We start from the raw sequence: 15,359 nt of genomic DNA, 5'->3' as shown, positions 1-15,359 counted from the left end.
ATGGGTGCCACCATCTAGAAATCTATCTTTTATCTATCCTGTGCTAACATGTTTGCAGCAACTCTCCTTCAGATACCTGCTGTGTAACCCAGGTTCCATAATGGCAGCATGAATTGTATTTAGTGTCTAGACGAGTACCTCTAAATTACAGGGAAAGGAGACAATAAATAATAAATATATATTGCTAAGTGTTTAAATGCATATAACTATGGTACACTAAAGTCAAAATTAACTTTTCCTGATTCAGAGGGATCAGGTTACTACCATTATCAGTTTGTGCTTAGTCTTTTAATATGCACACTTTCTGAGCCACCAGCTTCTACTGAGCATGTGCAAGAGTTCACAGTGTATATGTATATGAGTCTGCTCAGTCTTTATATGCACATTTTCTGAGGCACCAGCTTCTACTGAGCATGTGCAAGAGTTCACAGTGTACATGTATATGAGTCTGCTTAGTCTTTATATGCCCATGTGCAAGAGTTCACATTGTATAAGTATACGAGTCTGCTTAGTCTTTTTATAAGCACACTTTCTGAGGCACCAGCTTCTACTGAGCATGTGCATAAGTTCACAGTGTACATGTATATGAGTCTGCTTAGTCTTTATATGCCCATGTGCAAGAGTTCACAGTGTATATATATATATGAGTCTGCTTAGTCTTTTTATATGCACACTTTCTGAGGCACCAGCTTCTACTGACCATGTGCAAGAGTTCACAGTGTACATGTATATGAGTCTGCTTAGTCTTTTTATATGCACACTTTATGAGGCACCAGCTTCTACTGAGCATGTGCAAGAGTTCACAGTGTACATATATATGAGTCTGCTCAGTATTTTTTATTTTTATTTTTTTTTAAATAATTTTTTATTGAGGCATTAAACATAAACAGCACAAAGAATATATCCAGGCACAGCACAATAGAAACCTAGAAAAAACAAAGAACCTTATACAGTTCACATATGAAGAATAAACAGGGATTAAAACATTGGTATACTATTGTAGTATTTGTTATCTCAGTGTCCCATCCCCAGCAGTGTCATACCTGCATGGGAGCTGGGATCAGTGGCATGAAATCAATAGCTAGGTCAAAAACATAAGAATAAGGGTTAACATAAGTTATAGTACCATCATTGTGATCTGTAATCTAAAATGTAAAATTGTAAGTAGAAAGCATGTGTGACTGGAACATATATAGATGAAGCCTCATTTTTTATAACTAAGAACTAATGGTCCCCATTCTACAAGAAGAGTGTTCTAGAAGCTAAATAAGAGTAAGAGGTGGGGAATTGGCTGCTGTCAGGCCTCCCGTAGGCCTGTATAAATGGGGGGGGGGGAGCAGCGGGCCAAAGCCGCTCATAATAGAGGGGAGATGGGAGGGCGGAGCCAATCAAAACACTACAAGGGTACAGTCTACAGGGCTATTTAACTCTATGAGGTAGAGAACTTAAAGAGGGGGGATGAATATGCACGTGGCAGATATATTATAAAGAGGTAGTATGCATACTATAAAATATATGTGATTCCAAGTTTCTGCTCAGTATTTTTATATGCACACTTTCTGAGGCACCAGATTCTACTGAGCATGTGCAAGAGTTCAGTGTATATGAGTCTGCTCAGTATTTTTATATGCACACTTTCTGAGGCACCAGCTCGTACTGAGCACAGTTCACTTGCAAATATTGAACCAAAGTTACAGTAAACAGGGGGCGTGTGTTGGGTGATGTATCTGTATATGAGTCTGTAATTGACTGATGGCTGTCACATGATACAGTGGTCAAGAAAAAAGAAGCAATCTTTGAAATGTCTTAGAAAAAAAAAAGAACATTTGAAATTTAGTGTTTATGCAGTGATGTCAATGGCAATTGATGAAACAGTTTCCATCTTATTTTTCTTTAACTTTTTGTAACTTTGTGGTGCTTAAAGCTTTTTGTACTAAAGGTATATTTTGAGCTCCCACCAATTTGTTGCCAAAGTGACATTTTATCAATCAGGAACATTAGTCATATCTGTTCATTTCTCAGTATGCTATTGTCATCATTTTTTCTTTGGAATTGTGCCCTTCCAATTTAATCTGGTTTTCTTTGTACTAATGAAGGAGCTGTGTTACCAGCCCTTGTTAACATCATATTTCATGGATTTATGTGTGTGAATAATAGTTTATAATGACATAGAGGCAGGCAAAGAAGAGTATGTTACTATATAATAAGTAATTAAAGATAAACAAGATTAGTTTCACAAATCCTTACTATAAAAGGAGGGTGGTTGCGTGACTGACAATTAGGTTATACCCCGGTAATAAGCACGGTAATGTTAATAATACACTAATTTGTTCCCCTGTGTATTTACATACTCTTTAGTAGTTTGATCTTCCTAGAAAAAAGAGGTAGAAGAGATTTGTTTGTATGTATTTTTTTTTAATAATTAGAAATTCCCCCGGGTTTGTTGTTTTTTTTTGCCCTGGTAACATTACCCTCTGTTAGCAAATCATCGCTGTTTTCATGGGTTTGTATTTATTTTCTACAAGCTCACGTTCACGAGCAGCATTGGTGCACGCTCACCTTCTTTTACAAAGGGAGTCCCAATGATGTAAGAGTAAACAATGAATCGTAACCCTTGTTCCGATTCACTGTTTACTTGGATTTCTGCCATTTGCATGCGCAAACTGTTTAATGCATGGGAGCATGCATTCATAGATACGCATAGAGCGGGTGGGACCCCTCTTTACATCATTATATTTTTATATTTAATGCCACATACATATTAGTTATCTTTACTTACTTGGTGATAGAGAGGTCATGTGCCGAACTATATATTTCTCTCTTTTACTTAGTTTTCAGAAATTGTTGAATAACAAGAGATTCACATTTAATTTTTCCGCTATGATTTGCAGGGATTCTAGAAAAAAAACTGTACTACGAATGCAAGAAAAACACACAGACTTAATGATGTTGTAAACACAGATTTACTAACTATAAATTGTATTTCTTAATGCTTTTTACAGTATATCCAAATTTGATGAACGATGCTGCTTTCTCTACGTTCATGACAACTCTGATGATTTTCAAATATATTTTTCTACAGAGGATCAGTGTAGTCGGTGAGTATAATTCTATAAGTATCAATAAGTTAAGTGTATTGTTATGTTTAATGTCCTATTTTTTTTTTATTGCCCATTGGAGCTTTTTTAATTATTTTTCTAGATAGAGACATATTCCAATCATCTTGATTTACGCCATGTGTTTTTATAGTATATCTACCTTGCACATTACAGAGCAACAGCTAAATTGACATGTTGGATCACTTGAAAATGATGCAGCATATCTGTAAAAAGGGGACTATAAATATCACCTGAACATCTGTATGTAAAAAAAAAAAATTAACCAATTAGGATACTTGTCCCAGGACTCACAAGGGATTGTGCATCTGGCATGTGCAGTCACGTTATTTCCCTCATCAGTTTAAGGAAGTTTACTTTAAAATCTTGTGAGATTACAGTAAGGCAAAGTGTGAAATCACTGATGAAGCTAATTGAGTGGGGGGTTTTTCTCACCATTTAGATAAAAAGAGTAGCTCTCGCTTACAGAGCACTTACTCTGATGAGCTGAAGAATTATTTTCATTTACAAGTCATATTTTCTTGTCACCTTTTTACAGTTATGCTGCATCACTATTTACATTTTAGATGCATAGTATTGAAGTTTTTCAACGCCTCCTTATAGTCAAGATTGACGCCATGTTGAAATCTTGTTCACTGCATTCCAGTGCTGACCTCTGTTTACACATGTGCAGCAACTCTAATGCATACCTGCAGTGTAACCTAGGGTCCAAAATGGTGACACCCATAGTTAGAGGTAGGTGCATGCAGGGACAAGATGATTTAGTAATCAACCATTTTACACAAAGCTTTTTACATAACTTATTTTAAATTGACAATATACAAATATGGACTTTAAGGGACTAGACAAGTATAGGTTTCATTACATTCTATACCCTAAGAAATTGCTGCTCCGTTTAGAAAAGTAAGGTGGTATTGTAACACTAGCCGTGTTGTTAGTATTTGCCTAAAAAGCCGTTTCCAAATAAACATAGAATTAAGATTTATTGATCCTTTTTTAATATTTTGTCACTTCTATCACAACTGAAATGTTTCTCAGTGATAAGAAATGTAGTTTCAGATGGAGAAAAATGTAAAATCCAGCCAAACTTTCATGATTCAGATATAGTATGCAATAAAAAAAAACTTTCCAATTTACTTACCATAATTAAATTAATTTTGTTCTTTGATATCCATTGTTGAAGATCATATTTAGATATTCTCAGGTGGTATGCACTGTTCATGTGCACTAAATGCAGCAGTGTTTACAACCATGTTTTTAACAGTGCTCTATACTTTTAAATACTAGATAGTAGCAATGTATAATACAAAGAGCACTGCTGCCATATATTGTTAAAGAGACGGGCATGCTCCTGAGCATATCTAGATAGTCCCTTCCGCAAAGAAATAGTAAATATGATAATGGAAGATTTTTTAAATTTTTTTAATTGCTTTATGTAGTCAAATAATGCAAATTTAATTCTGACTTTAATCTCCCTTTCAAGAGTTTTGAAACAAACAAAAAAAAAAAACACAAAAAATTCTTTCTTTTAAGCCTCAGGCTTAATTCTGCGTAAGACCCTTACCTCAGTGCTTTGACATCACAGGGTGTCCTGACACAAGGAGAGTGACAGATATTAATAAATAATAATCACTACTTACTAGTCATACTGCAGTTATTTTGTTGAAACCATATATACCAGCATGATATTGCACTATTTTAATCTTATGGCTCAGATGTCCTGAGAAGACTATACATATCCTGGTGTTAAAGTGATATAATTTTTTTTTTTTTTTATCGTGACGTGACAGATAATTGCATATAATCATTTTTAGGTCAGTTGTACAGCATATTATGTTTACTACTCACTTTACCCTGCCACACTTACCATCAGTCCCTATTTTACTTGAACACTCAAAGTTGTTGCCCCCCCCTGCTCTAGGTGTAATTGTCCCAGGGTTCTGTACCAAATTATAAAAAATTGCACTTAAGGGTGGAGATGGAGGTCATTCATAAGATATTATTGGGTTAATATATGTATCTCTTTGCATAAAGCATAATCTGAGTCTCTTGTAGTTTACATCAGAACAGCAGAATAATAAAATGTATCTAATTTGATTAAATACCATTATGAATCTCCTGCAGCTTACAAATTATCTTGAATAATACAATATTAATTATTTATTTCATAAACTAGTCCTAAAGCCCGTTCACACGGGCCGTGTTGTGTTATATTTAATTGAAATTCTCTCTCTCTGTCTCTCTCTCTCTCTCTCTGTCTCTCTCTCTCTCTGTCTGTCTCTCTCCCCCTCTCTCTCCCCCTCTCTGTCCCCCTCTCTCTCCCCCTCTCTCCCCCTCTCTCCCCCTCTCTCCCCCTCTCCCCCCCTCTCTCCCCCTCTCTCCCCCTCTCTCCCCCTCTCTCCCCCTCTCTTCCTCCCCCCTCTCTCCCCCTCTCTCTCTCTCTCTCTCCCCCTCTCTCTCTCCCCCCTTTCTCTCCCCCCCTCTCTCCCTCCTCGCTCTCTCTCTCTCTCCCTCTCCCTCTCTCTCTCCCTCTCCCTCTCCCTCTCTCTCTCCCTCTCTCTCTCCCTCTCTCTCTCCCTCTCCCTCTCTCTCTCCCTCTCTCTCTCCCTCTCTCTCTCTCTCTCCCTCCCTCTCTCTCTCTCTCCCTCCCTCTCTCTCTCCCTCTCTCTCTCCCTCTCTCCCTCCCCCTCTCTCTCTCCCTCTCTCTCTCCCTCTCTCTCTCCCTCTCTCTCTCTCCCTCTCTCTCTCTCCCTCTCTCTCTCCCTCTCTCTCTCTCTCTCTCTCACCTCTGGGCATGCAGTACTGACTCCCAGCCTCTTATAATGCTGCCCCCCTTTTTGCCCCAACCTCTTTACCTACTGTCTGTGTACCACTTTCTACCCCATCCTCTCTGCCTGTTGCCCCTAGTTTTCCACTTACTGCCCCATGCGATCAGAATAATGCCCCCCCCATACTCCTCCTATATAAGCCTCACATCCTACTGCTTTAATTCCACAACCTATTAGCATGCTGCCCCTAGTGCTCCCCTTACTGCCCCAGCCACTCAGTCTGCTGACCTCCAACAGTGCAGCTCTCACTGCGTCAACCTTTCAGCCTACTGCCTTCACCAGTGTACCCCTTACTGCCCCAACGTTAACCCTTTCTATATCAACCTTACATCCTGCTGCCCCGCAGCGTTCCTCTAACTGTCCCCCTTAGTTTATTTTTTTTCCTCGCGCTGCTGTCGGGTGGGTGCGCGTGCGGCTAAGTGAGTGCGAGGGTGTGATAGGCGGCTAGGGTTTGCGTGCACGTGCGCGTGCGGCTAAGTGAGTGCGAGGGTGCATCTGCAAGGGGGGTCATCTGTGCGCGGTGAAAGTGCTCAAATCAGTTTTGTGAGCTGCGTGTGCGAAGTATCAACAGCTGGCCAAGGGTGCGCGTGCGATCAGCGGCAAGAGTTTGTCTGAACTGCGCATGACGGCTTCAGACAAACTCTTGTCTTTTATAATATAGGATGTGTCGACTCCACAAGCCATTACTATTGGGAATTCCACTCCTGGCCACTAGGAGGAGGCAAAGATTTCCAAAACTCATAGAGTACTCAAAACCTCCCACCTTTCTGGTATGTTAGTCTTATATTTGCCTCCTAGGAGGAAGGTTAAGAAATGAGGTGCTCTAGATTCTTTGTTGAGAGGGGTCCTCAGACCAATTTGAGGCTCATTATTCCCAGCAGTGTGTTTCTTCTTCGGACAGAGGAAAGAATTGAGTATTGAGCAGGGGCACAATTACACCCAGTGAGGAGTTAGTCAAAAGCCTTCCACAGGTGTTGTGTGGACCGGTCCCTTAGCTTCCTCCTGTTGTGCCATTGATCTACTCTACACACAGATCCTCTGCTGTGACATACACAGCACTGGATGAGCTTTCTACTAGAAGCAGTCATTTCTGCAGCTACTAAGCACTGTAGAGTGGGTACATCTGGGGTAAGTGCAAACATTTTATGCACTAACATAGCTCACAGGCTGTTAGCAGGTACACCAATGTTAGGAGTACATCATAGCTGGAGACATATGTTTACTCTAGACATATATCACCATTCAATTAGACTATGTATATGTTATATAATTTTCTTTTATATAAAGGGAGAATATAATTTTAAAATGTAATACTTTTTGTGATTTTTCCTTTATTCTGCACTTTTCGCGTGCCGGGATAGTGCATGTGTAGTTAGCGTGCGTTGGTCACCAAAAAGTTAGTGCGCATCAGTGCTTTAGTGCTTGTTGTGTTAGCCTGTACCGTAGTAGCGCGCGTCAGCTTTGTGGATGTAGTGATAGCGCACTTTGGCCTACATAGTGCATGCTGTGTTAGTGCGTATCTGTGTTTTTTTCTGCCTGCCGTGTTAGCTTGCATCAGCCTTTTTTATTGCATGATTTCACAGTGAGTGTCAACATATTTAGTACGCACTTTTATAGAGCATATGAGCCTGTTGATTTTATGCACACATAGATATAGCCTAAGTTTTGTGAGCAAAAAATAGTGCGCCCTGAGCTATGTGAATTTTCTTTCTATGGGCTAATTTATATTCCTTTCTGCGCAAGCCGGCTCAATTTTTATTATCCGCGCTATTTTCAAAGTGTTCTTTCGTTTGCAAACTCAATTCTGTTGAGGCTGTTTGTCAGTGCTACAGTTTTTTATTCCCTGATAGCACTATTCCTGCTGTTATTTTAAACTGTGGCAGTGGTTGGACCTCTCCACTGCACTTTCTATCACCTGCATTACCACCTGTCTTCGCATGGAAGTGGTAAGTTTGCCATTTCTAAGATGCTGGATATAAATGTTTTATTCAGCATTTGTACTATTACTAAGTGGGTCTTTATACCATTGTCCTATATTATGCTGCTTTTATCTTAAACTCCTTGTTTCATATCTAAATCTTATTATTTACTTTTGTATTTTTATATATTTGCACAGTAAAGTTATGTTTATTTATTAATGTTCATTTCATGGAACATACTGAATCTGTCCCCTCTACCTTACATTATGTTTTAGAGGGTAGATCCACTAATAATAATTTATTTTTTATTGTTACCAGCTCAACTTTTGACTTCCTGATTGGATCACATTAATCATTCTACCAGTCTGATGCTGTTTTTTTGACCCTAAAGGAATCTGTCCTCCCTCTGTTTGGCTACACAAGAGAGTGTTTAAGATTTTTGTTTCAGGAATAAGATTTATGCACTCCGTAGTTGTGGCAGCTATGCCTCCTCCAAGTATTATCAATTTTATTTTCTATTTTGCAGGATTGTTACCAGTTCAGCTTTGCAATTCATGAATGGATCACATTAGGGATTCTATCAATCTAATGCTACTCTTTCTTAAAAGGAATCTGTCCTCCCTCTGTTCCTCAAAACAAGGGTGTGTGACATATGTTGCTCCAGGATGTAAGGGTTTGTGTGCTCTGTAGTTGTGGCGGCTATGCCTCCTCAACGTATGCACAAAAGTTTTATGTCTAAAAGTCATCCTAAAGTTAAATTATCAGGTCTTTCTGCATCTTGGTGATCAGAACACCTTAAAATGTCCTTATAGTTTTCAGACTTGGACACCTCAGGTTGTTTTCTGAGGGTAAAGCTTTTTTTTTATGGTCAGGAGTCTTTTATTGATCATGATAGAGTATACCTCTTTCATTTATAAGCTTGAACATTTTAGTTATTTGCTTAGAGGTTGAAGACTCTAAATCATCTGAGGAAAAAATCTTCCAAAGAATTGAATTTTTTTTTTAAACCTATTTACAGGAGGTTGTTTCCTGTTTCCTGTTTCCTGAGGCTTATGTGAATTATTTTTTTAAGTAAGCTGTGACGGATCCCCGGCTACCCCGGCTGGGTAGCTCTGCCAAATGGGTCCTTCCTCTGCCTGGAACAAGCTGCTATGTAGCCCAGGAAAGTGATTCTAGCAGGAGCCCACCTAAATGACTAGACAGACTAGCATTCAGGTGAAATAAGAACTGATTTTATTGAAAACACACACTCTTTTTATACACACATCTCATCTTGATAAGACAAAGGACAATCCCACAATTTTCCCGCCAGTCCCGCCCCTCCAGATGGGTCGGCATCTCCATAGCAGCCACAGTCCCAGGACACAAGGACACAGGGGTGTGTCCACAGATGCCACAGTTTAAAAATCAGCATGATTCGTTACTGGGGACCGGTGTTACAGTCCGTTGAAGTTATGGGGTTAGGGGTGTCCAAAACCCCCAGTTCCCAAAGGAGCTCCCCTCCGATAATTCCCCCAGCTCTTGTCCTCCCTAGGGGCTACCAATCCCCAAAAGAGTGGAGCTCTGGGGCAAAGGGCTGCTGGAGCGACCAGGGGTAAAGTTAACCGGTGTCCGTTGTGAGGTGGCAGACCGGGAGTTCCAGGAGCCCGGCCAGCCTAGGAGGGTTTTCCCGGTCATAGACCAGCTCTTCTCTTAACACAAAAACAAGCCAGCAAAAGCAAAGAAAAAGCTTCCGGAGATTGTGGTTGCTCTGAGGAGCCCAAAACCACTGAGAAACAACAGGGGTGAGGTTGTAGGGGGTAGGGGTTCAATCCATGCAGCCCAGTATCTGTGACATAAGCCATGACTGGTTTTCTCTTTTTCTCCGTCCTCTAAGGTTAATAGGCTGTTTCTTTTACCGGTTTCTAATGTAGGGCTTTAGTAAACTATTTCAATGATGGATTTAACTATTTTGCTTTAATCATAAGCATTACTATTCCCTTAGAGGATAGTACATCTTTCTGGAATCCTTTCGACAGGTAATTAGAATCTTTTCATTAAAAGGTCTTTTCTGTAAGCATTGCTTCCGTAAGCAGTTTATTTTGCTCTTTTGTGTGACAATTTTCTTGAGCAAATCTTGAAGACTCTGTAGATGGAGATTTTTAAAATTGTTTAAAATGTTTTAAAGTAATCTAATTCACTTATTTGTGGTGCCATTGTTAATATAATTGAATTTTATGCTAAGATTATGACTTTATCAGTGCATACCAGAAGTGCTTTATGATTAACTTTATTGTCGGGAAACCATGTCTCCATACGTAGACTTTTATTTCTCCTTTTCAAGGAGGGATTTAGTTGAAATTAGTCTTGTCTTTTCCATTGTGTTTGGAGGAAAAATAACTTTTCTAGCTAGGGACAGGAAGTCTAAGGGAAAATAGTACAATTAGTCATTTTTTTCATTCCTTTTGTCTACATAGGAACCAGAAATTTTAATAAATCTTCCAGATCTTACTGGAAGTTTTATATCAGTTTGAACAAGACTTCGCAATCTTACAGCCTTCTTCCTCTTCCAAATCAGCATGAGGGTAAGGTCTGAATCCAAATTCTGGTACGGGTCAGTTTTCGCCTTATTTTTTGAAGGCTTGGTCGCAGAATAGGTTTCAAATCAGGGCCTACTCGAGGAAGGTGTCTTTTGTCTCACATTCCAAAGGTATTTATGCATTTTATGACTGTATTTCAAGTTTTTTTTGGAACAAGGCCAATTATTTTTTTATTGTCCCTGTCAAGAGGACATTTTTGTGCCTATTCTGGATTTCTTAACTTTTTACAAATTTCTCAGAGTTTCTATTTCAAAATAATAACAATCTAGGTAATTCTACTTTATTAGGGTCAGCTTATGTCCATGTTAATTTTGAAGGATATCTTCCTTCTATTTATAGTCCATTATCAGTTACTAAGATTTGCATTTCTAAATACACTTTTTCAGTTTATGGCTTTTCTAGTATTTCCAAAAGTTCAAGGAACTATCTTGTTTTATTAAGATCTCTTGAATTTCCTTCAGTTGTATTCCTTATCAATAGTTTTCTGTTGTTTTTTGTAGAATTTTTATCACAGGTTTCTTTCTCTTTATTTGAGAGTCTCTTTTATTGCCGTATTTTATAGACTCAATGGCATTACTGTTTTCCCTAATGGTTCTTCAAGGATCTAGGTTTAAGGGATCTAAGCATGTTCCCAACTACTGTCAATCGCCAATCCATCTGTAGCTCAATAAATGGAAGTATTAGGTGTATTTTTTTCAGCATCAAAAACTTTTGCTTAATTACACATGAAACCTTTTCATCTTACTACGACAATGATGCAACAAAATGTCTTATCTTTTTCATAGAATCCTATTGGATTATTCAGTAAGGCAGTCTTTTTCCTGGTTGATAGTTTACCAATCTTGTTTTTCTTGGAGCATCCTTTATTCACCCATTTTGGAGTTTTAATGTCTACTGTAACCAATATCTTGGATTGAGGTTCAGTCTGGGGGTCCTAAAGAGTCTGGTTTCCTCAGGAGGCAAGGTCACCAATATTTATCTTGAACTCAGGTTCCTTCAGAGCTGACCTCTATGGAAAGGAGAGACCTCTTTCTTTGAAGAGAAACTTGCTGTTCCTTAGCAATGAATTGAATTGTCGAGGCTTTTTTTGTGTTGTACACAGAAATATTTTCTGTATTTTGCATCCCAGGAAGGAAACTAGAAAGCAGATTTCCTCAGTTTGCATTCCATTCCACAGGAATAATCTCTCCATTAAGCAATTTCAAACTAGACTGTTGATCATTGGAGTCTCTCAGAGACAGACCTGATGACTTCTGTTTCCAAGAGTCATGGCTTAGATTGATTAGAGCAGTGGTGCTCAACCTTGGTGCTCCAGAGGTTTTGGAACTATGTTTCCCATGACGCTCAGTGACTGAGCATCATGGGAAATGTAGTTCCAAAACCAATGAAGCACCCCTGGATTAGAGCTTTCTTCAGTAATTCTAATTGCTCCAGCTAAGCTTGATGGACCTCGTCTTGTGAATCTGTTTCAGGTGTTAAACTTTTTTCATGGTCTGTTCTTAGTTATGACCTACTGTATCTAGGTATCTTGTTGTCATCGAGATCTCAAGTTTCTCATCTTCAAGGTTTAGAGTTTGAATATGTACTGTTTAAAATAGGAGGCTTCCTTGTTGCTGTAGTGAATACCTTATTTCAGGTCAGAAAGCCTGTTACAAGTAAACTTTCTCATAGGATTTAGAAAGCTGTTTTCTTTCCTGTTGTAAAAAATAGGGTTTTATCTGGCATTCTTTTAACATTCCAAAAATTCTTCCTTTTGATAGACGGTTCATACAAAAGATAATCTTCTAGCCCTTTGTCTTGTTTAGACTTTTCTGTTTCATTCTACAGGAAATTTGCTGTGTCCTGTCATCATGGCTTTGTTCAAGCTTGGTGAGGCTATTTCCAGTGTTTTATACAATTTCTCCTTATTGTTTTTTTTTTTTTTTCAGGCTTTCAGATTTCTCCTTTTAAACCAATGCATGCTTTGGACATTTATTTTTTGTCTTGGAGCTTTTTGTTTATTTAAGCAATATCCTTTGTAGAAGATTTCCTTATCTCAGGTTTCTTCAGATAAAACGTTTTTCAGATTTCATCAATCAGGATATTTTAAACTATCTCCTTGTCCTTATCCAAAGTTTTTAATTGTTAGTCACTTTTTTGTTTTAGATGATGTAAAAGCCTTCTACTTACAGATTTCAAGGGTTTTTAGACAGTACTTTAATTTGTTTGTCCCTTAATCCACATAAAGGTTAGAAGGCCACACCTATTTCTTTAGCTTCTTGGCTAAAACTTTGCTTAACAAGGTTTATTTGAATGTGGGATTGTCTTTTCCAGAATATTTTGTTGTGTAATCTTCTTGATCACTTTCCTCTATTTTGGATTTTCAAGAACGAGATTTATATTTAGGGATGGGAGAATGTGTTTATATTCGAATTCAAATGTTATTGTAGAAAATAAATTCTATATACATAATCGAATGTTGATAAGAACGAATATTCTTAAAAATTCTATATTTGAATGCTATTTACAGTTTTCGAATGTCACTTTCGAATTTGAATGTTTATAATTAGATTGAATGTCCACATTCATAATTTTGAATATAACATTCGATTTAAGAAATACTATTCAGAAGTTCAATGTTCATGTGGTAGGGAAGTTAGTGAATTGATACATAATAGATACAAATATATAAATTTGAATATTTCTATTTCGAATATTGCATATTGTACAAATTTGCAAGGCAGCGACTGTTTGTGGACTCTACAACTTGGTTATTAATTTCCAGGAGTAATGGCTAGTGGACTCTCACCACCTTATGAAAGGATACATTTCTTTCTTTCATCATGAGAGCCCTTTTTTTCACTAAATGTAGTCATTTTTCTCTGATTGCAGTTCTAGTTTGCACCCCATTTTCTCTGCTTGGTCCTTTCCTACTTTTCTGTTTTTCTAGTTTGGATATTTATCAGACTAACATACCAGAGAGGTGGGAGGGATTACGTACTCTTTGGGAAGTTTTGGGAATCTTTGTCTCTTCCTAGTGGCCAGGAGTGGAATTCCTGGGAGTAATGGCTCGTGGACTCTCACCACCACAAAATAAATACATTTAGCAGTCAAGCATAAATTATGTTATTGTGTGCAGTTGTGTTTTTGGTGGTGGAACCATGAACAATTATGGAAGGTGGTCAATACTTCTATAACCTCTTTACTCGATTGTTTTACTGCAAAGTGTCTCAGGACATGTTTCTGAAATGTAACCTGTATACAACATCACTTTCCATTCATGAGATTTTGTATTGTCCAAAGACATTTCCTGTTCTGGAATTACAGCCAATACAATTACACTGTGTAAACTGGGTCACATCATTGTTATAAATATGTAACCCTGCAGGTCCATTTTCGGTTGTAGAAGAGCCTGTAACAAAATAAAAAAATATACTTTTTTTTTTAATTTACATTTTTATTTTCTGAAGTAAAACAAATCATATAATGCTGCTCATCATATGTATTGATTTATATATTTAGTCTTTGAAAAGGAATTTGATACAGTGTTGTATTTCTTTAATTGCTGTTTTTTGTGGTCACTGCAAGAACCTCAGACTTGTTTTAATTATTTAAAGGGACATTAAAGTACAATTTTATTTTGGACAGTGCAAGAAACTCAGACTGGTTTTAAGTATTTAAAGGGACATTTAAAGTACATTTTTATTTATGCGTTAGAAATGATGCACTGTACTGCAAAAGATCTTCATACAAACTAAGGGGTTGACTACAGTACAGGTAGGTTTATAATGCTGTTTAGCATTTAAAGTCTTCATTTCAAAGCTTTAAAAATAATGTATTAGGTGTAACTTATGACAATTTTGAGAGGGGCCTGGAACCTAACTCCCTCACTTCCCATTGACTTACATTATAAACTGGGTTTCAATTTACAACGGTTTTGATTTACAACCATTCCTTCTGGAACCTAACCCCGGCATAAACTGAGGGCTACCTGTACTTTCAAAGCGTGTATGTAATGAATAAAGCCTGTAGGGATATTTGTAGATACATCATGTGATAAGCTTCTCTAAAGGACTGTGATTGGCCCTGTTTTAAAAGCATTTAAAACTGTCATTTGTTGAATATGTATTGTTTTTACCTGGACCCACAGCTTGTAATGCCTCTTGAATATTGTTTATCTGACTTCCTTTGTTGTGTAATATTGGGGACAGGTATACACAAGCTCCTGTATATATGAGCCAGTTATTTTGCAGCATGTAGGCATGTCAGGGATCTGCATTTAACAAAATGCACTCTAGCTTCTTTGGGAGGTAGAGGAAACACTGCAACGTCATTATATTACAGGAAAAGCAGCCAAAATAAATTATGAAAGTGCATTGCAACGTTTTACAATTATACATAAGTATACATTTAACAGGAAGTTCAGTTTTGCCTTGATTGTCCCTTTTAAGCATTCAAGCTAAGTTTTATAATAATTTCATATGGCACTTTAGTAATTTTTTTCTGTAATTTGATTCCAAGAAGGGTGAGTTTTTTCACACTGCAAGATTAAGATTCCTCACCAAGTTCCATGCTACAACATGATTGCTTGATCAGTGCAGGAGCTCATCTAAATCCCTAATGTAATAGGAGTAGTGATATGTACTTGAGTCTATCCAAAGATTATGTCCTCATATCGAGAAACAGTGCATATCTTTCCAAAGTAAAATGTCTTTATCTCTGATGGATACTATGCAGATATAAGATTACTTTACAATCATTTTAAGTATTATTATATGTGATTAATTATTTTCTATAATGTTAGTTTCAGCTTTGCAAGCATTAGGCTTGTTTTTCCCACAGCAGTGTTAGAAACCCAGTCAGCAGTCCTTAGACAATAGGAACAAAAACAATGCTGGGATTTTCCCTTAGTGCTGGCAACAAGGCAGTGTGTGTGTG

The 15,359-nt window shown here is 37.8% G+C and overlaps 1 protein-coding gene across 3 annotated transcripts in view; it reads left to right on the top strand.

The window, feature by feature from the left end:
• MAP3K15 (mitogen-activated protein kinase kinase kinase 15) overlaps nt 1–15,359 on the top strand; it is a 551,607-nt gene that overhangs the window by 381,539 nt on the left and 154,709 nt on the right. For all 3 annotated transcript variants that reach the window (XM_053706395.1, XM_053706394.1, XM_053706393.1), the window contains one exon: nt 3,003–3,098. In XM_053706395.1, the coding sequence (XP_053562370.1) occupies nt 3,003–3,098 (96 nt within the window). The remainder of the gene's footprint in view (nt 1–3,002; nt 3,099–15,359) is intronic.

Source organism: Bombina bombina, chromosome 3 (genome assembly GCF_027579735.1).
Source record: "Bombina bombina isolate aBomBom1 chromosome 3, aBomBom1.pri, whole genome shotgun sequence".
Classification (NCBI taxonomy): domain Eukaryota; kingdom Metazoa; phylum Chordata; class Amphibia; order Anura; family Bombinatoridae; genus Bombina; species Bombina bombina.
The sequence above is the reverse complement of the archived record's forward strand: the minus strand, read 5'-3'. Positions and strand labels throughout refer to the sequence as shown.